Below are 26,970 nucleotides of genomic sequence, written 5' to 3'. Positions count from 1 at the left end.
AAATGAATAAATAAATGAGTGCTGGACAACTATTCAATTTTTTTCTTTTCACATGTATATAAAGCTAATTTATTTAGTTTGTAAATGTCAGTGCAACATGGTGGGAATTTTCCCTCCTGTTGTATTTTTCTTTGGCCACTAGATGTCGCTCTTTCATTGTTTTACTTTCAGTTGAGCTTTATGTTATTTTTTTATTTTACTTTTAACTTGTCCTGTCCAACAACTGAGCCGGGACCCAGGAGCCGCCCACCACCCAGCCAGAGTCTTGTCACCGCAGGCCAGAGCAGGCCCAGGCGCCCAAAGATCACAACACAACCACAGCTCCACCCCTACCCCCTCACACACTACACTATCCAGCACACCCCCCCCCCCCACCCCCTCTGATGGAAGACTCTGATGGAAGACTCGGCATGTGGAGGTTTTTCTGGAGAACTGAATTCGTCTGACTGCACTGCTCCAGATGTGAGGTTACATGGAGGGAGGATCATGATGTGGGGTTGTTTGTGGGGTGGATTCTCCCTGACCTCCGGGTCTTTGGGATGATTGAGAAGAAAGACCCCCCCCATCCCCCATCAGGATCTCAGCTCACCAATGGGCTTCAAACATCTCCATGAACAGAACCGTGGAAAGTTCATGGATGTGAACAAAAAGCTGCATTTGGTTTGAGCCATAACGACTACTTTCATCAGCAGCTTTTACTGTATTAGACCAGGGGTATTTGCTGGGGATGGGAGGGGAAGGGGGGGGCAAATGGCAGCCAATGTGAAAAGAATCAACAAAATAAGAGCAGAAAGTCTTCTGTTGGTTTTTATGAATGCAGCTTTTCTTCAAGAATGAAAGCATCTTTGAGTACCCCTCCTCCTCTTCCTCCTCCTCCTCCTCTTCTTCCTCCTCCGCTTTTATGAATGAGACAGAAACGCACACAGTGATGTCAGCAGGAAGGACCTCCTCCTCTGATGCGGGAAAATCCTCACGATCAGAGAAACGCTCCCCACAGGTCTGTCGGCCGCCCCGCTCATCCTGCTGGAGACAAACATCCCCCATCATCCTCCTGCCTCCTCTCCCTCCCCAGACCGAGGATGAGTAATCCAAGCAGGGAAGGAGGGGGGGCGAGGGAGGTGTAGGCACGCTGGTAGAGACGGTGAGAGAAGGAGGAGACCATTGCATCATCATCATCATCAGCGAACGTGCAAAAGCAGAGGGTGAAAATTCAAAACACTCCCAGCTGCAGAGCTCAGGCTGACTGGAACAGACTAATTCCTGGACGGATGCTGCACAAGGAGACGGGGAGTCAGCTGAAGACATGAATCTGTTCCTTTTTGGATCAGGCTAAAGACCGGAGCTTGAAACTGACAGAAAGACTGGGGACTCTTTCCTCCAGTGACCCTGACTAATCTCTGGAAACGCTAACTGACAAGACTTCTCCTTCAGGATCAGATCAGACTAATTCATGGAGGAAAGGCTGACAGGATCATCGTTTGAATGGGTGGAGGTGGCTTCTCTCCGGCCGTGACTGTCTTCTGATGCCTCTGAGAGTGGGTCCTGGATAATATCTGGAGTCAGTGTTCTATAACAGCATCCCACTGCCCTCCATCTCCCTGTGCTGGGACTCCCCCGTGGTACCTGGATAATCTCCGGATCAGTGTGTCTGGCATGTTCTGCTTCTGCCTGCAGAGTTCACTGCTAAAGCTCCAGGCTCTGGAGGTGGAGGGGGGGTCCTCACTAGGACCGTCCCCGGAGGAGAGCCCCCCTGCTCTGGGCAGCAAGGAGCAGAAGAGCCTCTGCGCCCCGGCAGAGCTGGTGGGGAGGGAGGTGAGGACGAAAGCTGTCTGCCACAGCATCCCTGCAGATGAAAACAACCCCCCAGGTAAAAACACCCGCATGTCCACAGCTTTAACCCTCCTCCATCAGGTGCTGCGTGTTTCTCATTGAGAAGGAAAGAGTCATGTGACTCTGTTACCGTCTGATCTGCTGCATTCTTTCTGGCAAATCAGCTTTTTCCACATGAGGTGTGTGTGTGCAAGTCAGCGTAAAGGGTGTGTGTGTGTGTGTGTGCACGTCAGCGTCAAGGGGGGTGTGTATGCATGTGTTAGCATGTCAGCGAATGGGGGCGTTAGCACGTCAGCGTATGTGTGTGTATGTCAGCATATGGAGGGTTTGTATACGTGTGTGTATGTGTGCATGTCAGCGAATGGGGGTGTGTGCATGTCAGCATCTAGGTGTGTGTATGTGTGTGTGTGCATGTCAGCGTATGGGTGTGTGTGTGTGTGTGTGTGTGTGTGCACGTCAGCGTATAGGTGTGAGAACATGTGTGTGCACGTCAGCGTCTAGGTGTGTGTGTACATTAGAGTGTGTGAGTGTTCAAAAGCGTCTGTAAATGAACGAGTACATGTAAGTGTGTTTACGTGTGTTTGTGCATGTGCATAGAGATGTGTGCATGAATGTGTGTGCTTGTATGTTTGTGTGGGCAATGGTGTGAGCATGTTTTGGTGTTTGTATGTGGGTGTGTGTGTGCACGTGTGTGTATTTGCCCATGATTTTACATAAATGTGTGTGGCACATGCACTTTTCTCTGAATGTGTGTATGTGTGCATGTGTGTGGGTGTATGTGCACACCACCAGCTGTTTCCTCTGATCATGTGTGCTGGTTGGCGTGAGAATGTATCTGTGTTTGTGGGTGTGCATGAATGTGTGTGTGTGGGTGTGTGTGTGTGTGTGTGTGTGTGTGTGTGTGGTTCTGCAGAGGTGGATCTGCAGTGACAGCTTCATTCAGATCTTTCAGTTTTTTCTCCCCCACAGAGGAATCCAGGAGGAGCTTTGGTTCTGGAGGTCAGCAGTGACCCAGTCACTCTGACCCAACAGAACCTCACAGCGCTGACTCATCTGCTGCAGGACGCAGTACTCAGGCTAATGTTCTGTTTGTGGTTCTGAAGCGTGGCGCGGACTGAGCATGTGCAGGAGGCGTGACCGAGATCTCCTGTGTGTCTGCAGAGCTGCTGACCGTCCTCTCCAGACCTCCGCAGTCCCCCCGGCATCAGCCCCTGACCCCCATCCACCCCGGCCAGCAGCCCCTGACCCCTGATGGAGTTCTGCCCCCCAGCCCTCACCTCTCCCCACAAAGGAGCAACCCCGGAGGCGACTGGGGAGGGGGGGACGTTTCCGAGGATGGAGGAGGAGCCCTCCTCCAGCTGCTGTCAGGACTCTCCAGCCCCCTGCCCTCCCCCCGCTGCTCCAGCCACAGCCTGAGGTTCAACTCCGACCCAGACGCAGCTCCGTCCCCCCCCTGTAGCCAGCAGTACATCCAGTAAGCTCCGCCCACTTGTTTGTTTGTCTGTTGTTTTTGTGCCTGTTTGTCGGTTGGAGGTCGTCCTGCCGGTCCAGAGAAACAGAAAACAGCTTTTGGAGGTGCTGGTTCTGTCCATGACCCGGGTTCTAGAAAGACAAATTCACATCAGGAAACATCCAACTGGATGACAGGAACTGTTGTTTCTCCGGTTCAGACTCAGATGTGAACCGCCTCGGTTGGATTTGATGGTCTTGAGCATTTCCGGGTCCAGTTTCTGGTTCTGAATCTTTCTGGCTCCAACATGGCGGTGTCCGTTTTGTGAAAAAATGGCGCCTGAATTGATTTGATTTGATGGAGCTGGAAGTAAACCTTCATTGTGGGGGCGGGTCCACACTCACTCGGTCCAGTTCTCAGATTCAGTCGATGGTTCTGATGCAGATCTGGATTAGGAGTTGGTGTTTTGGCTCAAACCAACCCTGAAACTCTGAACCAGATGGGTCCAGCCTGCACCAGGAGCTTGTTGTGGGTCTGGACTCGGGGTTCTCTGTTGTTGTTTACTGCAGCTCCATAACTCATAACTCCGTGACTCTGGCCCGGATGTTGTGGCTGCATTAATGCCTCTTCGGTAATCTGAACGTCCTCTTCATCTCCGTCTATTTTCGGAGCAGCAGCCAGAGGGTCAGAATGTGTTTGTGACCCACTTTGGGTCGGAGTGCCGCTTCACTTCACTTCATGTGCTGCAAATATTTACCAAAACAAAACGTTCCCGTCAATCCCTTTGATCTTTCCAGATCTATTCTGGTTTTACAGAATAAATCTGTCTGAAACTTCTTCTGAGGCGTGAAAATGAAGACGCCTTAAAGGGCGTCAGAGCAGGAAACAGATCCAAGTTCCGTTTTTGCTGGATCCGGTCAGGTTTGGAAGCAGGTCGGTGCTGACGGCTGCATTTCCTTCAGGTGTCGGGGTCGAGCGGACAGGACTGAAGGAGAGGAGGAGTGCCCCGCCTCCATCCCCTTCCTCACCAAACATATCCAGAGCCTGAAGAGGAGGGTTCGCAGGTTCGAGGATCAGTTTGAGCAAGAGATGAACTACAAGGTGAATCCACAACGTCACAGAAAACCCAAACCTGCTAACAACGGCTTCAAACCTGTTTGGTTTTTACCAAAAACACCTCAAGCTATTTTTCAAAAATGGAATTAGCCGATAACAATCAACAGCAGAACGTGACCGTTTAAGGTTTTCTCTCATCCTGAATGCTTGTGTCTCTGGGTTTCAGCCGTCCTACAACGACAAATACTCCAACCCGGAGATGGTCAGAGTGATGAGTGAACTGGCAAAGTCCCGTAAGCAGCTGAAAGGTGAGTAGGACCTCTGCTGCTGTGGCTTTAGTCATGGTGGACGTCTGTGTCACGTCTGATGATGTTTCCTCTGCAGAGCTGAGACTCAGGCAGTCGGTGTTCGAGCCATCTGAGGAGGAAACAGCCGACGGCGGCAGGTGAGATGTTTCTCCACAGTTCAGTTCATAGAAAAGATCTTTCTCCGTACAACAGCATCACCCGTTTGTCAAAAGTGAAGTGTGGAATGTGAAGTGTGGAACTTCCTTTACTCTCACAAATACTTCACGATACACCTACCACACGCACGACAATGGCATGTTCCATTCTCATGACGACAGTTGAGGTGGGCGTATGAGCCTCAAGGGGGCTGGAGCCCCCTTAAGGCCGTGTCACTCCCACGAAAACGGGTCATACGTGAATCTACGAGGAAAAAGTGAGAAAGGTTTTGGTCTTTACGTAAAACTTTCACAGATGTTAAAACTACGGAAGTAAACCACGCAAAGAACACGCAAATCAAGGTAGAACATGAAGCGTGTGTGACTATAGCTCTGTTTATATGCAATTCATTAGTGATTTGTGTGACAATTACATAATTTGAACGTGATATAAAAGTTACACATCAGTGGTTCATGCGTGACAAATCTATCAGACCCACATGGAACGGTTGTAAAAAGCCACAAATTTGTGTATGCATCTAGCAAAAAAAAGCCAAATAATAATGATAGCGTATGAACTACGGACTCTCAACCAACCAAAAATTCTTAACAGCCCAAAACCGAATTCTTATAAAAACCTGTCGGCCGAAACCCCCGTGGACATCTGTGCACGTGGACGAATGGTGAACGCAAGAAGCACTTTTGAATTATGTACATCAGCCGTGTATCACCAAAGACATTTCAGATGTGGAAAATGCGCAAAATCTGTGTGATGGCTGTGTGACACAACCTCGAGACTTGAGGGATTGAAGCTCTGTCATCTGGAAGGAAAGAAGGTCAAGAGGACACAGTATATGTCATTTGGACATCAAACAAATAAACTAGGTGAATGTCCAACAAATAGAATAGAATAGAATAGAATAGAACTAATCCCTCAAGGAAGGCCCCGGGATCGACTCCGGACAGGCAGGAGAGGTGATAAGTCTTACCCGATCCCAGAGGGACTCCAGTCCTTCTAGAAGAGTGTCCACCATGAGTGTGAGGTCTGTGCATCTTTGTTGAGACTTCTGACCCAGAACATGGATCTGTCTCATAATGGATGTAAACAAAAGGAGTATGTGAGTTTCACACCTCTAACGTCAAATGAACTCGTAGGTTCGGCCAGCGAGGCGCGGCAGAACACCCTCCCACTCTGGAGGAAACGGTGGAGTCTCTGTTCAGACGGCTGAAAGAGAAGAGGCAGTCTCTGGGTCTGCCCGACAACATGAAGGTGAGCGACGTCCATTTCAGTCTGACAGACACAAACCCAGCTGAAGGCCAATCCTCCGCGTCCCGTTTGTGCTGCAGGAGATGACGCAGGCTCAGATGGTGCTGGAGAAGATCACGCTGCAGAAGTGTCTGCTGTACTTTGAGAGTCTGCATGGTCGACCGGTGAGCAGAACCAATGGCTTTTGTTGTAGCACAGGACAAATCCAGAACAACGAACAGTACCTTCATTCCAGAACCACCTCTCTCACTCAGCTGAGTCGTATGCTGCCCCCTCATGGTTACAGAGGGAATCGATACTTGACAAAATAATAGGATCTTGACTACTAAACCAAATGTATCTGTAAAAATCAGACATCGGTGGTAGAAATGAAAATGTTTTAACCAGACAAAAGCTGTTCTAGACTTTGTAAATGTTCTAGTCAGTGAGCATGAGATTCAACATTCAAACAACAGGGGGCGCCGTTCAAAATTCTACCTTAAATAAACGTTGTTTGTCTTTCAGGGAACCAAACGGGAGAAAAACCTGGTGAAGCCTCTGTACGACCGCTACCAGATGATCAAACGCTTGCTGTGTGTCAGCCCCATTTTCAGCACCATCGTAAGAACAAACCTCCAATCAAACGCATCCAACTCAGTGACAGGAAATAACCACGTGCTGGTTTAGTGTGCAGAAAACTGTGAAGCTCATTTTTATTGGAAGATCCTTTTCTTCAACTCCACGAGCCGACAGAGTCTTTAACAATTATCCTTCACACGGGGGTCACTAGTTTTTCCTGTTTCTCAGGAGGAAGAGGACGGTTCTGACGAAGACTCCACAAGCTCCCCCCTGGGGGATGAGCTTCCTGTCCCACCCCCCAGCAAAGTGTCTCGGTCGGCAGCCGGTGAAGAGGACAGCGATCGAGACAGCGACCCGGCCTTCGTGTCTCCAATCGATGAAGTAAAAGCTGTACGGAGACAAGCTGCTGTTACTACAGCGAAGCTGCACGAAGCGTCCAGGTGCGCCCACACCTCACTGCACCTGTGCCGGGCAGAAAACACCTGCTTTCAACCCCATCCCCCATTTTAGCCCTCAAAACGATGAGAATCAGGTCAGAAAAATGTTGCTGCTGTTCCATCTTCCGGTGGTGTTTCCGGAGGATACATAAACGGTGTGATGGTTCATCGTGTGAAATGTTAACATCTTGTAATAAGTCAGAAAAGTTCATAAACTTTTATTCAGAGTTCACACGTCAATAAGATGCCAGAGACAAACGGAAACAAGACAAGACAAAAGATTCTGTTACAAAAACTGCTTTAATTTTTGTCTTTTTAACTACTTTATATATGTTTTGTCTTAGTTTAGAGACAGTCAACCAAAACTCTGTAGCAAAGTTCTGCAAAAAAACAAGAAGAACTGAACTTGTTCCTGTAGACCCAGAACCACTGACTGTCCCAAAGCCTTAGTCATAAAGTTCCCCACATGGACATGAGGTATCTGTGGGTGAACAATGGTAAAACCTGTAGGGGACACACGGGTAACCTGGACGAAATATCAAGGTGGTTGACCGATCTGTGAACCCGTAGAAAGAAAATGTTCATGCACATTTTTTCTACGTTCATGCTGCAGGCAACAGGTTGTAGTGAACAACAATACAACATGTAACAGGGGAGGAAGTAGGTGAGACACAGGTGTGTCGTACGTGTTTTTCCCCTTTAACCCCCCCAAATCATCCTGCAGACTGCATAGGTAGTCCGTTAGGGCTGATCATGTGACACGTGCGTGCTCCGTGCTGCAGCCTGTCTGTTAGAAATGAGGAAATTAGAGTGTAGCTTGTGTGGACTTTCAACAGTCGTCCTACAAACACTTGGGGATCACATGCACACTCCTTGTGTATAGCATTTGCACAGTTAGTAAGGAGCCAGTACTCTCACTGTACGTCAGCCTCAACAGTTGGTCAAAAGTCAGTGTAACATCCATGAGCTTCACAAATACTTCACGATACACTCACTGTACCACATGCATCTCAATGGCACGCTTCATTTTCATGCTATCCATTGAGGTGGCCAACGCAACCAGACAGAACTGCACTCCCCTGAAGATGTAGCGGCTCCTTTCCGTGACCACGGACCTGGACAATCCAAAACCTGCAGCACCCGTACAGGTGCTTGTGATTAAGGCTTCTGAAAACTTATAGGGTTTTTGAAACTGTTTTTGTTTTTAAAGTTAAGTAGATTCTTTCAGCATTGGTTCCTTTAGCGTTCTCTTTCAGACATAGTTTGTACTCTGAATGGGTCTCTATGTTAGTTTGAAAACTGGTTACCATGAAAACATCAAAACACTTCGAAAGACTTCTGAAGCCAGTCAGTTGGTAGAAGCTCGGGTCAGAACTGAACTAGTTCTCAGAAAGGTGGTTTTGTACCAACTGTGTTGTCTCACCTGCTTCTCTCTGGATGGACCTTATGAAGGTCTCAGCTGCTGGAGTGTCTGCGGGAGACCCGAGCAGAGAAGAAGTCCAGGCGCAAAGTTCTCAAGGAGTTTGAGGACGAGTTCTTCCGTCAGACCGGACGGTGAGTCAACCGCTGTACCATCGATCCCACGATGAGTTCAAGAGACTGATGCGGCTCTCCTCTCTGACAGGATCTGCCAGAAGGAGGACCGAAGTCCAATGAAGGAGGAGTACCATGAATACAAGCAGCTGAAAGCAAAACTGCGCTTGCTGGAGGTCCTGCTCAGCAAACAGGAGACCCTGTGAGGAAACAGGACTTCCTTCCACATCGTCTGAACAGTGAGCCCATCATCCTCCTGCTGTTCTTCTACCATCATCCTCTCACCATGAACTAGTTTTCTGCCTTCCTTGATAAAGACTTTGAATGTGTCTGAGTCCAACTGAGAGCACTTTAATCCGCCAGCGAGAAAAACAAAGGCCTCCAATACGAGACCCGTTCTTCCTGCAAACCATGAACCTCCCAGAGACGTTCACTTCAAACTTTATCCAGATTATTGTTTAGGGGAACGATATGAGATTAATGAGAAGAAAAAAACAAAGGAGTAAACAACTCAAAGACCAATGCTAACGGTCAGATTCTGGAAGAGTTTTGAGGATTCTGGCAGAATCTGGCAGAAAAAAGAACAAAACCATTTGAACTTTTTAAAAAACCACATCTGACATAAAATGAAAGATTGTGCCATTTTTTTTAACAGAAACTGATAGAATATTGTCCTGATTTAACGTGCATGCCTCTTATTTCTATGAATCAATTCTGATTTTCTAAAGTGCTCTTGAACAATAGTTCTGCAAAAACTTTCTTTTCCGACTTTAGCTCTCTTTCCTAACAATTTATTTCTGTTTTTGTACAATAACCATAGAAATGTCCTTAGAGATCTTTTGTTTCAAACAAATCTGAACGACAAAAGTCAAAGGAGACATTTGGTAAGTTTGTGCACCAAGCAGGGGATTTCTGAGGTGACTGCTTCTTCAAATTGTAGAATAATCTCCAGGTTTCTTTATATTTACTCAACCATTTTCCTCAATCCACATTTTATCTGATATTTTTGAGCTGTAACTGTCCTGCATTTATAGGGAAAGGCTTCAGGTCCACCAGAATTTGTCTTTAAAGTCACATCATCTGATGAATTGTGTCTCTTTAAGGTCTAATTTGACATTTGTGCCTTCGTTGACTGAAGCAGCTTGGGGTTAAAGTCAAACTTTTACACCAGTTCTGAAGCTGAAACAGTAACATTTCCAGTGTAAGATTTTCTTTTTGTTATAAATGCTGCTTCCTGCAAAAAAAACCTCCAGACTTTTTTCTGTTGGGTTTGTAGGTAGGCTGGAAAGAAATCCGCTCTAAAATCAAAACATTTCCTTCTCAGTTTTTCATAATGGTGGGGAAGTCTCATTCATAGAACTGAATTAGTGTCCATAAATATTGGAAAATAAATGTAATAACAGTTAGCCATGTGAGTGTTAGGGCCACCATGAAACTAAATAAATGAATGACAATAAGCTCAACAATTTACAAGAATAAAGTTGTTTAATTATGAGGGAAAAAATGTTTACATTTTATGAGACTAAATTTATCATTTCATTAGTTATTAATTGAATATTTATGAGATTAAAGTCATGATAAGAAAAACTGTCACATAAATTTGGGGGGAATCATGTCTTTTCTGGAGGAAAAAGACAAAGTTGTAGTTGGACGGCTGCAGGGATATCGTTGGTTTCATCAACGATTAATTCAGAGGGTTTAGTGGTTTCTCAGGAGACGCTGAGTCTGGTGATTAAGTTTCTTGACCCACAAAGAGCGGTTTACCGACAGCAAATCGTTTTCTGCATTATACTTGCAGAGGTCCAAATGCATCATGGGACATGGATACCTATGATAAACTGAAACCTTATGGTGTCGCCAGAAATGGATTGATGGATTTAGTTGACACCTAATGTGGATAGAAGCTTACTTTACCAAGTTTATTATTAAAACAGCATAAGATTTTTTCTTGTAGAACTCTTTTCTCATAAAATTACAACTTTTTCAGTTTTACTGCTGCAATTTAATAAGATTGTGACTTCTTTCTCATTGTTCTATAAATTGATTCTTGTAAATTTACAACTTTTTCTTATAGTTTTACAATTTAAATCTCACAAAATTACACCTTTATTCTCAAGAGCTTACTATTTTTTATTCATAAACTTTTGACTTTTTGTTCGTAATGTTCTTTTCATCTTTATTCTAATAAAATTACAGCTATTTTCTCAAAATTTTACAACTCTTTTCTCATAAACCTTTGACTTTTTTCTCGTGATTTTAGGATTTTATGTTCGTCGTATGAGTCTTTGATTGCTCACTGTTTGACAGAGACAAAAATAATTGTAAATTTTACATACTTTTCTCTTGAATTTAAAGTAAGCTCTACATCTCTCACACCTAAACACAATATTGGTCCCTTATTTGTGTTTTTGTTGCTATTGTTCTTAGTAAGCAGGATTTTGCCCAAAATATTTATTTCTGTAATCTCATAAATTTTCAATTTAGAGTTTATGAAAGTATTTCATTCTCATAAAATATAGCTTCTTCTCATAACTTTATAACGTAATTCTCGTAATCTTTTCACTTTATTTAACTTTTTTTTTGTGGTGGCCCTAAGACTTCATCGTGTGACGGCTAAAAGTAAAGCAAACACAAAAATAATTTTAAAAGCAATTTTATCTTAAAATCAAAGTAAATCTGTGTTAGAGGTTGTTTTCTTTTTGCAAAGACTCCTTGGAAAAATGGGGTAAATTTAATACACAAGTTAAAGAAGTTGTCTAATATTGGATGCAACATTTTTATTTCTAAAATGCCGTTGGTGAATGGATATTATTGCAAAACCAGCCACCTTGTTGTTACCCTTTGAACTGATTGGTTCAGTCGGGGCGTAGAAGTGTTTCCCCCCAAGAGGAAACTAAAAACCAATTTAAGAAAAATTCAAAAATTTATAAAAATAACATTCCAAAATTGTCCAAAGCTGTCACAGTCCAAAGAAAAACACGTCATAGAATCAGAATTATGTGAAAAGACTAATATGTGACATACATGTATGCAATACCAATTCTGTGCATTTCTAAGTCTTGACCTGGTTGCCACCCAGTGAGAGAAAATGTTTAAAAGCTGCCAAAAATTGTGTTTTTGAGATAATCAGCGATGGGGTCATGGAAGAGTCAGATTATTTAACCCATCTGTTAAAAAATTCTGTCACATCTTGCTCGAACTGCTGCTGTTGGATTTTGTGAGCTTTATTTTGAAGAGATGGGCCAGGAAGTTGAAGCAGAGGGCAGGACATGAGGTAAATGGTAACAGACCAGGTTTCAAATCTTGTGCCCAAATATGTAATTTATGAATGTGACTGGAGAAAGGTCTGCCTGCAGTTATGTAAGAGCACTTTAGGCCTAAAAACGAATCCAAAGTGTTGCACCATGTGTACTGATAAGGAGATGAGAGCAAGGAGTTTGTGGAAACACAATCAGACTGAACTGAGTAAGTCCTGTCCAGCAAATGTGTCTGTTATGGGAAAGGATTTTTAAATGCTGCTGGGTTTAATGAAAGATCATCTCATGGCAGTTGCTTTTACGGTGCAGCATGTTATGAGTAAAACCTGTTTTCTTTGTGGTAAAGCTGAGAAAAAAAGAGTAGATTAACAAACCCAACCACCATCTGTGTGTTTGTGGAACCACGTGTAAAAATAGACAAAACCTGAAAAGGTTCCCCAGCAACGCGAAGCATGTGTCAGATTTCTAGGACCAGGAAACCACCTCATCGTGTCTGAAGAAAGTTTTATATTCTCCTGTATTCCTGACATCTGTTTTGTGTCAAGTGAAGTCCCGTTGAGGTTGGGCTCTCTGTCGGATTCATGTTCCAGAGCGCTGAAGGCCGAGTGCATGTCTGTGTTGATGTGGTGCTGTTGTTCCTGCCACCGTGACGATGACTTCCCTGTGATGTGCAATCCTGGTTAAACTGAAATTTCTATACGAAGTTACAATAAATATTTTTGCTATCAAAACTTTCTCATGTTATTTGCTTTGTATTATTCCAGCTGATAAAGAAACACTGGATTTTTTTTACTAACAGTCCATTAAATGAGGAGACAGGTGGGTGAACTATGCTTCAAAAAATTCAGGTTAAATCAGGCTGTGATTGATATTAATCTTGTTTTTGATCATGTAATTTGAACTTTTTGAATGAGAACCTGTTTACATTATGGCAATAATAAATTTATCGATAAACGCAACATTCATTTCAGGTGGACCATTGCCATTGTTTCCACTGCCAAGTAAATTAGCATGTTTAAAATCCCAAATTCGTGACCTCCTGCTCTCTGGATTTTCCTGAAGTCCTGAAGCTTACTTCATTAAAAATGTGTGAATTTTAGATCAAAAGATTCTGTAGGCAAAGGATTGAGAACCCTTGCTGATGGACATGGCTTTTTAAAATGATTTTAAACTCGTCACATGATTACATCTTTAATCCTTTAACACCAGAGATGTCGCTGGCAACACCTAAATAACAATGTTTGACAATTCACGCAATCAACGTAAGTCAGCTAATTATGCCATAATACAACACCGTACAAACGTAAAGTGTTGCATATTGGGGAAAAAGACGCTTTTCTACGAGACAGAATCAGCTGATTAAGGTTGATTCTGTAAACATTTCACTATTCTAAAGTGTTGAATATCAGCACAAGGTTGCTTTTTTTCCACTTTAGAATCATGCTAATTTTGTAAATGGTTAAAGATTTGCCCTGGTCTGTCTGTGGTGTATCTCATTGCGTTGTGTGGGGAATCCATCCTACAACTGCCAATTAGTTTACATTGTTTTTGTTGAATCTCTGGTTAATCCACCCTCCCCTACTGCTCTCAGAGGAGTGGTTTATCCTGCCGCCCCTGTGTTGAGTAGTTTGTCCTGTTCTCTTTGTTCATCCAAAACTTAAGCAATTAGGGCCAATGCCCTCTCCTTACTCATTAAGTCCCTGTAAAATGCTTGTTTTCTTTCCTAAATGATGTCATGTTTTTGTATTTCCAAACTAAATTTTTGCCGTCCATGGCGAAATTAAGGGTCCTCCGTTTTTTTGCTGCGACATAGAATAGAACTCCCGCATGAAGCTAACATTGCAATGAAGAAGCGACGGATGTCCGACGGAGCCATTGTGAACATTCTGATTGATTAACAAACGTTTTGTTTTTTAGTGTCAACGCAACTGAGAAGCAAGCAGACAGACCATGGAAATCATTCTTTATGATAGTCAAAAAAAACTTAAACACTGGAGCTAAAGCTCTGGTATTAAAGGAGTAAACTAAAACCAAAGTACCTGCAAGAGATTTCAAGAACACCTTATGAGTTCTAACAATGAACACGAAGACATCATATTCCTACACATCATTGTAAATGCAAACTATTTTAATGGACACTTTAATGGACTCCATTTTGAAGTCCTATAACATATATTTGTGCTTTTTTGACAAATGAGTTGCTTTTACAACTTCAAGGCACATCAAGAAACTCCATCAGGCCGGTTCTGAACAAAAGTGACGTGTTCCTCAGTCTTGACGAATCACTGATGGTAGAAGCTGGAAACAACTCTGAAGATGTCAGAGGAGCCTTCATACGGTGTGATGATGGTCTGCAAGCCTTGCAGCTGTTTGTAGTGTCCAAAATGTCTGATCCTGTAAAGACCACTTGGGGCAGATGAGGGAATGTGCCATTCCACTGTAGCATTACTTCGACGGTTTGAACCTTTCAGCCAATGAAACCTATAAGTAACGGCAACGTTAATGTTATACAATAGAGAGGGCCCTTTAACAGGAAGTGAATTTCTTTAAAATTTGTGAAGATAAGTTTTCCTCAAGACTCTTGAATTCGATCATGAAGGGAAATCTGAGCAGCTTCTTATGATGGATTTATTGTCCAGTATGAGTACTAACATTTTCTCCTTGAGCACAGAGTACATTCTAACCCACCTGGTTTCCCATGATGCATCATTGTGGACCACCCCCCAACTGTCTGTCAGGTTGTCATACATCTCTACTGTAACAAATGTTTTATCTCTCTGCAAGAAACAAGAAAACGACGCTCATCACCAAGATAAAAGAAAAAAGAAAATGGAAAATGACAAAAACCAAAACTGTAAGGAGTCTTACGATGTCTCCAGAGTGTCTGGGGTTTCCTGCTACAAAGGTAACTGAAACAACATCGCCCTGTAATCAAAAACAATGCAACCGCTTGACGGATGGATGGATGGATGGATGGATGGATGGATGGATGGATGGATGGATGGATGGATGGATGGATGGATGGATGGATGGATGGATGGATGGATGGATGGATGGATGGATGGATTGAATTCAAGTATTGTAATCAATAAAACAAAAACTTCCCACAGATTTATCAAACTCATTACAGAGATGATGAAATGCATAGATTAAAAAAACAGAAAAACAGACACATTTGCTTAATTAAATATAGTAATCATTCACTAAAGTCATGTGGAACTTGATTTATTGCTTGAAAAGAAGCAGGAAGAAGCGATTCAACTTTATTCACAAAATAAAGTTATAGTATAAACTGTAGATCAATTGTAATGTAATTCAGGGTCATTTTTTTATAGAGAAGTTGGTTTCTCTCTTTCTTTCTTTTGTCTTGAAGTAGGACTCACTGAAAAAGCAGGTTCTGTCTGAAAGACATACTTTGAGGAACATCTCAGGCCTAAGCAGGTGACCTACCTGTCTGTAAATGCTGTTGACCTGATCAAGGACGTCTCCAAAGCTGGTATTTTCTGGTTTTGCATCATAAGCTGCTGCAGCCATTAGGTTGAACAGGTTTGTAAAGAAGGGTGGTTCAGGACCAACTGGCAGCTCTGACACCTTGTCCTGAAAATAAAAGACAAATAATGTGTAGCATCACTTACAAAAATGTTTTGTTACTGTTTTTTATAATATCAAATAAACTTGTAGGGTGTATTTTTAACAGTATATAACTTTTTTATTTGGATTACAAAACTTTTTCCAATTCATTTTATTTCTTATATTAACAGCTTGATTATTGGGTTTTTACTTACAAATTAAGCATCATTTTACAGTTTTTCTAAAAAAATAAATAAAAACATTTTAAAAAGATAAATGAAAAACATGACAGCTCATTCACACCTGAGCAATGGCTCTGGCTAAGTTGGTGAATTTCTGCAGGTAGGCAGCAAAGGTGTGAGGACCAAAGATGGTGGAGGCTCCTTCATAACGTTGAATCTGGAAAAAAAAAAATGGTAGCGAGGCCTTGATCACACAACACCTTTTAGCTGACTGGTTTCATTGCTATTGTTGTATTTTTAACCTACATTTATTTTTCTTTATTTCGTTTTGCTTTACATCATATTTGATTCATTGTTTTTCTGCTTTTACTGTATTGTATGTTTTTTATTTTTCAGCGCTTTGTAATTTTATCTGTGAAAGGCTCTATATAAATAAAACGGACTTACTTACTTACTTAAATAATATGCCATCAAGATGTATTATGTGTTTTTTTTTTCATTGCAAACATGTATGTACCATTTTAACATGTTATTATAAATAAAGGTTAAACATCAAAGTTTTTTTTAATGTTTTTTTAAATATTCATGTCCTTCAGTCAGAATAGAATTTAATGATTCAATAATTAGGTTGAAGACCATGTCATACAGTCACTACGCACATTTTGCCCATTTTCCAGGAATTAAATTTTGCTCTTTCGTGAGACATGCATGATATACATAACTTGTAAGGGTTTCTTGCATTCTTCATTAGTCGATGTGCACAGATGTCGCTCGAGGGTTTTGGCAGATGGCTCTTTACATGAATTTGGTTTGAGTTGCTCAATTTTCATCTTTGCAATATGTGCAAAATGTTTGCAGTGGCTGTTTGGCATGGTCTTGAGCAACTGCTTACCTGGTACTCCTCAAACGTAGTAATGTAGTGAGTGTACACATTGCTGAGTCCGGCAATCACCACTTCTGCGTTTTTGAACTTCTCAGCAGCCTCCAGTTCCTGAGACATGAGTAGAAAATTGTCAAAAATACCATTGAAAGTTTGCTTTCAAACAAATTTATGTGTGCTCACCTTTTTCACGGCTGCTCTAAGCCTCCTTCCCGCCATGGTACTATAAAAACACACAGGTGTATTACTATAAAGTTTAACCAGTGATTTGATAGTTTTATTAAAGGTAGGACGGATTAAACTTCTATACGTCATTTCTCCAGGAATAGCCAAAACGGCTACTGAACCGATAGTGATGATCTGAACGTCAACAATTGAAGGATGCCAAGGCAAAGGCCAGTTCATCTGCACACAACATACAATAGCTTTACATTTTTCAACTCCACCACAAAGTCATTTCCTATCAAACCTTTCTATCATGATTAGCAGTGATTATGAACTAATACATGTGATAATAGTTGAATTATTAAATTTGAATGACCTCTCCTGTGCTGAACAGAATTGGTTTGGGATGATGGCAATCCTTCGTCTGATTGGAAGGGGGGCCCAAAAGTGCATCTCTGATTCCGTCCCAGAAGGGGTCTCCTTCCACAGCGCCTTCATACAGACATTCATGCTACATTAAATGCCAGCACAAGAGAACTCCTGTAGAATCAGAGTGGAGTGATGGTGAAATCACCCTGAGTAAAGTTTAAATCTCCGCCTCCATCAGTTGTTCCTGCAGCAAAACTGTGACCCAGTGCCGGTTTACATGTCCTGCCCTGTGACACAAACAAAAATAACACACCATTGACTTAAAAGGATTCTCCTAATTTAAGGATAGTTTTGTTAATGTCGGTAGTGACAAAAAATGGCTTGTAATGCCTATATATGATATTATGGGTTGTATGCAGTGGACCGCTGAGTTATTTTCACTTGCGGGTAACTGCATTTGTCGCTTTCCCGAAAACAGGACGGTCCGTGTACTAATTGAATTTTGTTTTTGTTTTTTGTTTTTATTGGATATCAAGAAGGCAATGTTTTCTTTCCAAAGAGGACAGGACATCAAGCTACCTTAATGCACAGCATCAGCCAAATAAATTAATTTGAGTTTCCACATTTTCCCAAAAGATGGTGAGTTGTGGAAGAAGTGGGTCATTAATACTTGGCAAGGTCGCTTTCATTTTTATTTTATTCTTTTTGACCTGATCGAGCTGTCAAACCTTGATGGGCAAAGCGTTAATGTTGCCTGTTCTGAACACAACTACTACTCTTCTACAGAGCTGGGTGCCCAGGATTAAGCCTGAGCCAAGATTAAGATCTGCATTCTGCACTAGCACGGCTCCAAAGTCAAATGGAGGAGATGGCCATCAGCAACAGTTGATGATGTCATCAGATTTAATAAAAGTTAAGCTTGAAATTTCCGAGAGTTTCATCATACTGAAATAGAAATGATTAGCATTAATGACAGCGCGCTGCTTTCTAAGAGCAATCGATAGCAAAAGTAGACAGAAGACAGTTTTGGAAGTGTGAGAAGTAATTAAGTACATACTATGTTTTTTTTTCATGTAAAAAACACTCCTCTGCTATCAACTGTCCAAACCGGAAGCGGTCTAACATGAGGGAGCAACATGCATATACCAAATTAACATAATTGGTTACAAATATCTGAATTTTTAAAAAAAAAATAAGATACAAGTTTTAGAATTGCTCATATAAATATAACTTGTAGCTTAAAAAGTGTTTTGAAAACATTATGTTACATTTAACAATGCAAGTAAGTAAAACAACAAACATTCTCTGCTAAATTATTTTTGCGACCAGCAATATTTCTAGAATATTTCAATCTTTTGAACAAGGTGTGTTGTTTTGGGCACTCACTGTGTGTGTGTCATTGAGCTGAACAGTCACATCAGTCATATTGACCCACTGGTGAGCAAACTGAACAGAGCCAGTCACCTCATGAACTGCATTTGCATACAGCTCCTGTAGAGGACAAAAACACAAAAATAATCACTTTTTTAAACTTTTATTTATCCGCTACTCTGTAAATAACTCAGTAATTAAAGAAAAAGGAACAGTTTATCATGTGAGTTCACAATAATTTAGTGTGTCCCCAAAAAGGCCACCCAAACTCGAAGACTCCACAAGGTAGGTAAACTGGTAAATGCATGTGATGCTCTAATTTTAGTTTCATTGCTTTGAGGTCATTTGTTGTTTGTTTTACCCAATTATGGCACCAGCCTAAGAGTGACTCAAGTTTTAAAAAAATGTCCAGACAGTCACTAACCTTAGCTTTCATGAAGATGTTGTGTCCAATAATTCTGGTGCTCTCAAACATGTCTTCTCCAGGTCCAAATGCTTTACACATCTTAGTCTGATAAAGATGAACACCAGTCAGGTAATACCAATACCAATGACTTTTTCATCCTTCTTTTGTGTGCATGTACCCCTCCAACGGGACAGGAGCTGTTCAGATAGTCACAGAGAAGGCCGGTGTTCATACAGTGAGGTCCTCTGGTGTTTGGACTGACGTCACCAAGGTTACTGGAGGAGAATCCAGCCACAAAACTTCCCTGCAATGTGCACATCAACTGCTTTAGATTTAGGTAGAATATACATTACTGTCATGTCATTTACAACACATATAAATTCTACTTAAGGTGTAATACTGGATGTTTAAAAAAAGAAAAGATATAGATGCCACTTGAATTTTTCACATCACCTGTCCAGGGAGTTCCCCAAAGTTTTTGTCCTGTTCCAGCAAGTAGGAAGCATACCCCATGTTGTCACTGCTCACCATGCGGTTGGTAAAGTTCATGCTTACCGCATGGACGGCAAACCAGCTATTAGGAAGGAAATAAATAAAACAAAATTTTAGTGGAATTTAAAACTACAGCAGTTTTTCAGTCAATATTTTTTATAACTATAATAAAAATTCCAGTGGTTACATTTTTAACTGCTCCTAGTGACACCTACAGGTCACCAAAAACCTCCTTAAACTTTATTTCTACACTGGATTTCATGAAGGGACCATTAAAAGGTCATTAAAAATTTGTTTAATGACAGTGACAGCTAAAAAAAAAAAAAAAAAAAGAAATCGGACGCAAACTTCAGCCTCATCTGACTTCTAAGATCAATCGGATCAATGCAAAACCAAATTACAATAGGATATGAAGATGCTTAAATATTTTTTTTACCTGATCATTCCAATCCCATCTCCATCCAAATCTGTAAACTTCAGCACCACCACCTGCTTATCCGTGTTTTTCTCATACCTGCAGATTTTATATTAATGTTTGAAATTTGATTTTTTTTTTAGGGTGAGAGTTAACATTATGACTAGAAATATTTTATAAAATAAAATTCACCAAATGTTTAACAACTTTATCTAATAATCTATCAGTATTTACAACATAAAACATTGATGCTTCAAGAGTTCATTTTTAAATAATTCTGTTAATCTGTGCCATCTCCTCCAAACCTAAATGAAAGCTGAGAGCCAGCAACTTCATTTACATGCATTGTAAACATACTTTGTCAATTTAGATATCTCTGTGATGTATGAAACAACTATAAATCCTAGTGACACCAGAATGAAAATGCCAATCATTTTATACATAATCTGTCAATCAAATATGTATAGATTTGTAATTGTGTGGTGGGAATGGTGCTGTACCTTTTGCGCTCGTCTTCTGGGTTGTTCATGTAGGAGTGAGGACTCCTGTTCAGACTGCTGTCAACCAGCTCTCCTTTGTTCACATAAATCCTGCCAGGCCTCATGTTACGATGGGCTATGTCTATACTCTGGAAGATGTAAAGCATAAAGCAAGTTTCCAATGACAATGTGTCCAACCACTAAGTTCAGAAACAAACATCGGGAGTCACACACACCTTGACGATGCCATTGACCAGCGGCTCTGTGGACTCTTTGACGTAGCCGTTACCGGTGATCATAAACAGCGTGTACTGGAAATACCCACCTGGACCACAGTGAGTGTGAGTCCCACTCATAACAACATTTTCCCGCCTGTAAAGGTCTCCGTACTTTTCCTGCAGAGCCTTGAGAACCTGAACAGAAAATTCAAACGTCTCCTTTACAATTATGCCACCAGTTGAAAGATCCATCTTCTGATCTGTTTTCCAAATTCCAGGTGGTCTTCATTGTGATTGTGCTGTTTTTAGCCAAAATGTAAAAGCCTGTGTTGTTTTTCTCAGAAATAGTTTCTGCAGAGCTGCAGGAGTTCATTAGAAATTCACTTTTGAAATGCTGCCGGGACTGTTGGCGCAGAGCAACCATGTCCACCCCCTTCTCCTCACTGCAACAAAAATGGCAAGCAATATTGCAATTATCCAGTTGTGCAGTTTTGATCCAGATTACAGCACAGAAGAGGAAAACAAAGATGTTTGTGACTCCATTTGTCTACAAGCAGAGCAGGGAGCGTGTGGCCCACCCAGGGTGTTTTTCCCGTCACAAATACAATCTTTTTACAAAGAAAAAAGAACAAAAAAATAATTTTTTTGAACAAAGAAATACTCAGAAATGCAATTTTGAGCTAAACATTTTAGCTTTAAATGTGTCCTCCATCATCAGAAAACTGCCACGAGACCATAACAATAAAGATTCAGGTTATTATAGTTGCGATTTTTTTTGTCTTATTTTAAAATTATGGCTCCGTGCAAAAAATAATTTAAATAACTTTTTTGAAAAATCATTAAATTTACAGAACTGACAAGACTTTGTTTCATCTGGTAGTGTCACTTTAAAGTGACATATGAAAACATAATTTAGGCAACCACAATCAAGAAATCACACATAATTTTTAGAACATTTTGGGGAATTAAATTATTTTATCACAGGAAGCTGCAGACTTTTTGAAATTTGAATGCAGGCCACATTTGGCCCACAGGCCAGACTTTGAACGTTTGCTCCGGATCATTGAGAAAGGGTAGTCCCCAAAAGTGGTATATTCAAAATCTGTCCTCATAAGACATGAAAACCGTTAAGTGTGTGTGTGTGCATGTTCACCTCTAGCCGAAGTCTTTGGGAAATCATTCCTATGTCGGCGGTGACAAATAGAACTCTCTGGTTTCCGTCATCAACGATAAAAGCTCGGCTGAACAGACGTGTGTGAATTCCTGCAGCTTTCTGCTGGGAGTTTGCATAACCCATCTGTAAACAAACAAACAATGTGTGTATAACATAAAAAAATCTGTCAAGTTTCCAATGTATAAGTGTTTGAATCACAACAAAAATCAGTCAGAGAATAATTCTACTTATTTGACAAACATAAATAAAACAGAATTTCCATCAAAATTTTGAAGAACGACAAGTTTTTATTTTACTTGAGTAAAAAAGTCAGATTTGTCTTGTCTTTTTTTAATCATTTCATTTAAAATTTAGAATTAACGTTATTGTTGACACAACATGTATTCAACTTAATAATTACGAAGAGTGGGCCATGTTTCATTTTTCTTTCTGTCTTTTTTCTGTAATTTTTAATTTTTTCTCTAATTTGATCTTTTTTGTACTATTTTATTTTATTGTTTTAAATTTTATTTTAAAATTTGTTTTAAAACACAATTTTGAAATTTGATGTAGTTAAGAAAACTGATTCTGCATAGTAAATCTCATTCCCACAATAAGTATCACAAACATCTATACTAGCCAAACTACCATAATGTTTTATTATATTTTATTTTATTTTTACTGTTTTGCTTAAACAGAAGGTATTATCTAAATTTTTTTTATTTACTTTTGCTTTGGTCCCATATTTTAAATAAACTACTGTCCTAAAACTCGTCCTAAAACTAATTATGTGTCCCTAATGGCTGGAAAACTTTTGATTTGTCTTCCAGTCTTTAGTCGTGGTGTACCACAGGGCTCAATGCTTGATGCTCTTCATTTTTGTTTACGCTTCTATTAAAATTATTTGTTATGCCATAACACAAAATGTCAATATTTACACTGATGAAACCTTGGTGTGCTTATTTATAAAATCACAAGACAAAAATCATCCAAATATACTACAAGTAGAATGACGACTGAATGTGACCACATCTGACAGACTGACAGAGGTGTGGCTGCCAGGATGCGCCTACGTCCCGTCTGACCATCACCTGGACATTCCTACGCAGGACACAACGACAGTTAGCTGAGGATCGAACCACCGACCCTTCGATCATTGGGCAACCTGCCAACCTGAGCCCCTGCTGCCCACGAAATCTACCCTTTCTTTTTTCATTTCTACATTCAATAGGAGACACAGAGGAACTAGTTACTCCAACAAGATGACTCAGCTGTTTTGGAGTTGGTTCATCCACATTTCCATCCACTATCATCTGATGTGAGATTTCATATAATTATTAATAGAAAATTTCTGTTAATTCAGTACCTAGATTGATCTCAGCATCACATCCATTCATCCGCCTGGTCTTCTTCAGGCTGCTGGAGGCTAAAAACGTGTTAAATTGAGCAGAAGCGTGATTGTATTGATTGTTTTGTTGTTGTCTACGTCTCACGTGTTCACGGTTAGAGGTGTTTGATTATCTTTGCAGAGAAAGCAGAAAGCTTATCAGTGCAAACACACTCCGTCTGATGAAAGGCGTCTGATCTCTGCAGACTTTGGAGCACCGTCTCTTTCAAGTTTACTTTATCATTTCAACATTAAAGACATGATGATCAAAATACAGAACCCACCAAAGATTACATTAGAACTTAAATTACTGCACAGGAACTTTCACTGGAACTTCTTTTCCAAAGGCGTAGTTCTAGAGATCAATTCTATTTTCACTTTTCTCAAAAAAATTGGATTAATGCTCACTTTCCTAGCTTCCAAATCAACTGCTAACAGTAGCAGCTAGCATCCTTAATTTTCTGGCTTTGAAGATTCCATTTAGAACCCATTCTGTTTGTCCTTTAAATGACTGATAAGATAAAAACTCTTTCTATGCTTTAATACCAACTTTTAATCCTCTAGATTTTTGTTTAATAAAGCAGTAAAGTGGGAGATAAAAGGTTTTAATGTGACTTTTTTCTGTAGCCGACATGATTCTGGAGATGATTGCAGGTGAAGCAGAAGCAGGTGAGTGAAATGAGATGGATTAGTTACTACAGAGCTGAGCTATCAGGTTTGGATCTGGACCGTGTCCCCACAGTCTGCATGTTTGATCTCAGGTATTTAAAAAAATGAAGCGAGCTCATGGAATCAGGAAGCAGCTTGAAGGCAGCGTGTTTTGGAACTGACCATGGGGATTTCAGCTGCTGAGCCGGTGCAGTCGGCTCGGCCCACTCCAATCAGGTACGTTTTGCTCTGAGGCTCCGGCTCTGACGGGACAGAGCAAACACATTAGGTGAACAGATTTTCCCCCTCAAAATGTAAAGACTAAATATGAAAAAAAAGATGGACGTCTAAGGAAGCAAACTTAAAGTTTGGTCGTTGTTGCTCTGGAGAAGCTTGCAGTGGGTGAAATGCTAAACACTAAAATGGATGTTGTGACTTTTATTGGCAGACTGACATTTTCGAACACTAGAGGTTTCGTTTCTCACATTTGTAGTAGTCATATTCTAGTTTGCAGATACTAACAAAATAAGAATTGAGAATGAGACTTCCACAATGACCATTTCAGAGATTTGTTGTGTGAAGTTCATAAACACAAGATAAATTCCAACAAGGCGATGCAATGCTTTCATGGAAGCTGAAAATCCACCGTTTTTCAGATGGTTTGTTTCAAATGATCTACAATGATTTAGTGATGTTTTAATCAAATGTGTGTTTTGATCTGAATCGCTTAATTCAACATTTATTGTTAAACTGTGTTTTTACTTCTACATAGCAACACCTTTTAGGGGATGGAATTGCTAACTTCTTTGTTCTTATCCAGGAATTCCAATTGGTTGAGAAACAACCCATAGAAATGTAAGAAAACCTGAATTATTTAGAAAAGACAATTTTTTTCTGCCTTCCAAGTTGGTCAAAACCTTTGGATTACTAGAAAAAAACATATATATTAGGGACTATGTTCAGCTGTGTATTCATTGCTGTGTGAGGCTGTAGTGTGGTGGCTCACCGGTGTCTGTTGTTCTGGTGACTAACACAACAATTAGCGCCACGCATGCAGCCGTCACGAGAAAGAGGAGGATGCTCAGCGTCAGCTTAACGGCAGAAACACCACAGCACTTCCTGTCAGCCATGGTGCCTGTCAGCACAGAAAAGAGAGGTGAATCTTCACAACAGAAAAAACATTTGTTTGACTTTACCACAGACATTCTTTGAAAAACTATTCAATGTCATCTTGCAGCTGTAGAATATTTGCTTTATAGGAAAAGAAAACGGTTAAAATGTATTTCTTAACAGGAAAAACACTAAATTTGAGACTAAAGGGCCATAAATATTATCTTATCAGTTTCATTATCACGAAGCACATTGCTTAAGACTACATAGAAACTACAACAGTGATAACTAAGTGGAGGTTAGGAACCTCTACATCCAGCTATTAACACAAAATCAGTACAGATTTTCATTAAATATTAATGTGAAAACTCTTGATTGGAACTATGAAATCCCAGAAAATGAAATAACAACGTATTTCCAATGAGATCATGTGTATTGATCAAACAAGAACAGCTTCTTACAGGAAGATCATTTAATTTTCTTAGGTTCAAAGCAAATCAATCACATCTTTGATCGGCCGATCTCTCTTTAACTGACCACCTTCCTCCAAATTATCCGTTCTTCAGATCCTCAATTAACTTCACTGTCATCCATGTAAAGATCAGCCCTTCCTGTTTGCACAGCATTCATTCGTATCTAAGGTATACCGTAAATTCAATCCTTCATCTGTTCCTCTTAGTTCTCCTTTCTTTCATCTTTTCTTCTCTTTTTTTCCCTCTCTCCCTCATCCAATGTTGTCTGCAGTCAGAGAAAACTCTGAGTCTTGCCTGATGCCATTCAAACAGCTCGTTTAAACTCCCGTTGGGTCACATATGCACATTTTTGACACGTTTTTGGCAAACTTTAGAAAAAATGTGGTTAAGATCATTTTCATGAACTATTTGAGACCCATCCTGGACTCCAAACCTCATAAAAATGTGAGATGCTCTGTACGTCCTTTAGGTTAGGATAGAGTCACCATGGCAACCACAAAAAAACCCCATCAGCTGAGTGATTATATCAAAAAGACACTTCTTCACATTTATTTAGCTAAATGAGGAAAATATGTCGTATACTCATTTGGTTGCCATTATTTTCTGTCATCTTCTTTTTTCCAAAGCTAAACTCCAGCAGAGACATCACAGCAGATATGAAATACAGGTAACTATGTTTCCCCCCCCCATGCCCTAAGTTCCTGTCTTCTATTTTAAAGAGGTGCTCCAGTGGTTAATTAATGCTCTGTGAATCCTGACAAACAGGTGGGAAAAAACTCCCAGAACTAGACAGATGGTAGACGCTAATGTAGACAGGAAATGGTTCATTCATCAGTTCTGATCAACCATAGATCAACGACAGTCAAAGTTGTGCAGCTTCTGACTCACCTCCAGATCAATCCTTTGTTTTCTGACTTCAAAAAGTCGTAGATTCCTGTCAGACTGATGGTCTTCTCTGACGAGACTCAGCTCCAGCAGACACAGCGCACCTCTGACAGGTGTTTTCTGCTCAGGTGTGCTTCTAAACTGAGGAGTCTGTGGGTCCACATTCCAAAGGTCAATTCCTGAAGGCTTCACCAATCACGCAGCAGCGATTATGATCACTGAGTCCAGATAAATGCTAATAAAGATGTTATCCGAGTGTTTTGTTTGCCTGTTTGAGTATTGATCTCACGGGAAGTTCATAAAAGTGCCAACTCAAGGTCAACTTTTTTAAAGGAGACCAGCTGTCAGCTGAAATTTCAGCAGAAATTCACTTTAATTTCTTCATGTCTCTATCAGTGCTGACAGGACTACGGACTAAATGAGAGACAGAGAGAAGATGCTTCAAAGAGTTCATAAGAATTGAATCCAATTCTACTGTCCTTAACTCTTCAAAGACGCACGCCAAGGAAAATCGTTTTTAACATATTCTTATTGCATTTACTTATAATGGAGAACATAATGGAAAGTTTAAGAGTAAATCTGAGTTTCTGAGTATTTCTTTAATCAAATTGTTGAGAATCAAGAGCAGATGGAGAACGTCTGCTGGAAAAAGCTACAATCAGTGGGCCACAAGCTCCCAGCTCTGCTCCATTCTGATGCATCTGCTTTTAGACAAATAGATCCAACCGGAATCTGGATCCAAACTGTACGTCTAAATAGATCTGATATTGCTCGCTGTTTTTGATGCACTATTAATATTAGGTTGGGGTGTGAGGGGCTGTAAGCTTGCAGGAGAGCAAAAAAAAAAGGCATAACAGGATATCAGCAGAGACTTTACTTCCAAGCCAACGGTCCCGCCCACGAGGTTGAATTTCTATTGGACTCCTGCTGCTCTGCA

At 40.8% G+C, this 26,970-nt stretch overlaps 2 protein-coding genes across 2 annotated transcripts; one reads left to right on the top strand and one right to left on the bottom strand.

The window, feature by feature from the left end:
* The first annotated feature begins 1,005 nt into the window (after window positions 1-1,005).
* On the top strand, window positions 1,006-12,561 carry LOC105353796 (protein FAM13C). The gene is made up of 11 exons (XM_011473504.4): window positions 1,006-1,867; window positions 2,992-3,304; window positions 4,243-4,381; window positions 4,563-4,644; window positions 4,721-4,781; window positions 5,934-6,048; window positions 6,126-6,209; window positions 6,550-6,645; window positions 6,832-7,043; window positions 8,493-8,594; window positions 8,665-12,561. Exons 1-11 carry the CDS (start codon window positions 1,654-1,656, stop codon window positions 8,777-8,779), a joined length of 1,533 nt encoding a protein of 510 aa, XP_011471806.2. The 5' UTR covers window positions 1,006-1,653; the 3' UTR covers window positions 8,780-12,561.
* Window positions 12,562-13,940: 1,379 nt separating this feature from the next.
* asah2 (N-acylsphingosine amidohydrolase 2) lies at window positions 13,941-26,185 on the bottom strand. The gene is made up of 21 exons (XM_004086817.5): window positions 26,037-26,185; window positions 24,572-24,700; window positions 23,749-23,828; window positions 21,531-21,674; window positions 20,396-20,572; window positions 20,181-20,308; window positions 19,702-19,779; window positions 19,227-19,347; window positions 18,952-19,077; window positions 18,792-18,878; window positions 18,383-18,487; window positions 17,202-17,283; window positions 17,004-17,119; window positions 16,773-16,867; window positions 16,646-16,685; window positions 16,475-16,573; window positions 15,704-15,799; window positions 15,281-15,427; window positions 14,699-14,755; window positions 14,519-14,607; window positions 13,941-14,311 (listed from the first exon to the last, which is right to left on the bottom strand). Exons 2-21 carry the CDS (start codon window positions 24,693-24,695, stop codon window positions 14,113-14,115), a joined length of 2,190 nt encoding a protein of 729 aa, XP_004086865.1. The 5' UTR covers window positions 24,696-24,700; window positions 26,037-26,185; the 3' UTR covers window positions 13,941-14,112.
* Between the last annotated feature and the right edge of the window lie 785 nt (window positions 26,186-26,970).

Source organism: Oryzias latipes, chromosome 19, assembly GCF_053564925.1.
Source record: "Oryzias latipes strain Hd-rR chromosome 19, Olatipes_Hd-rR_3.1".
NCBI classification, from domain to species: domain Eukaryota; kingdom Metazoa; phylum Chordata; class Actinopteri; order Beloniformes; family Adrianichthyidae; genus Oryzias; species Oryzias latipes.
This window is presented reverse-complemented; position numbering and strand designations above follow the sequence as displayed.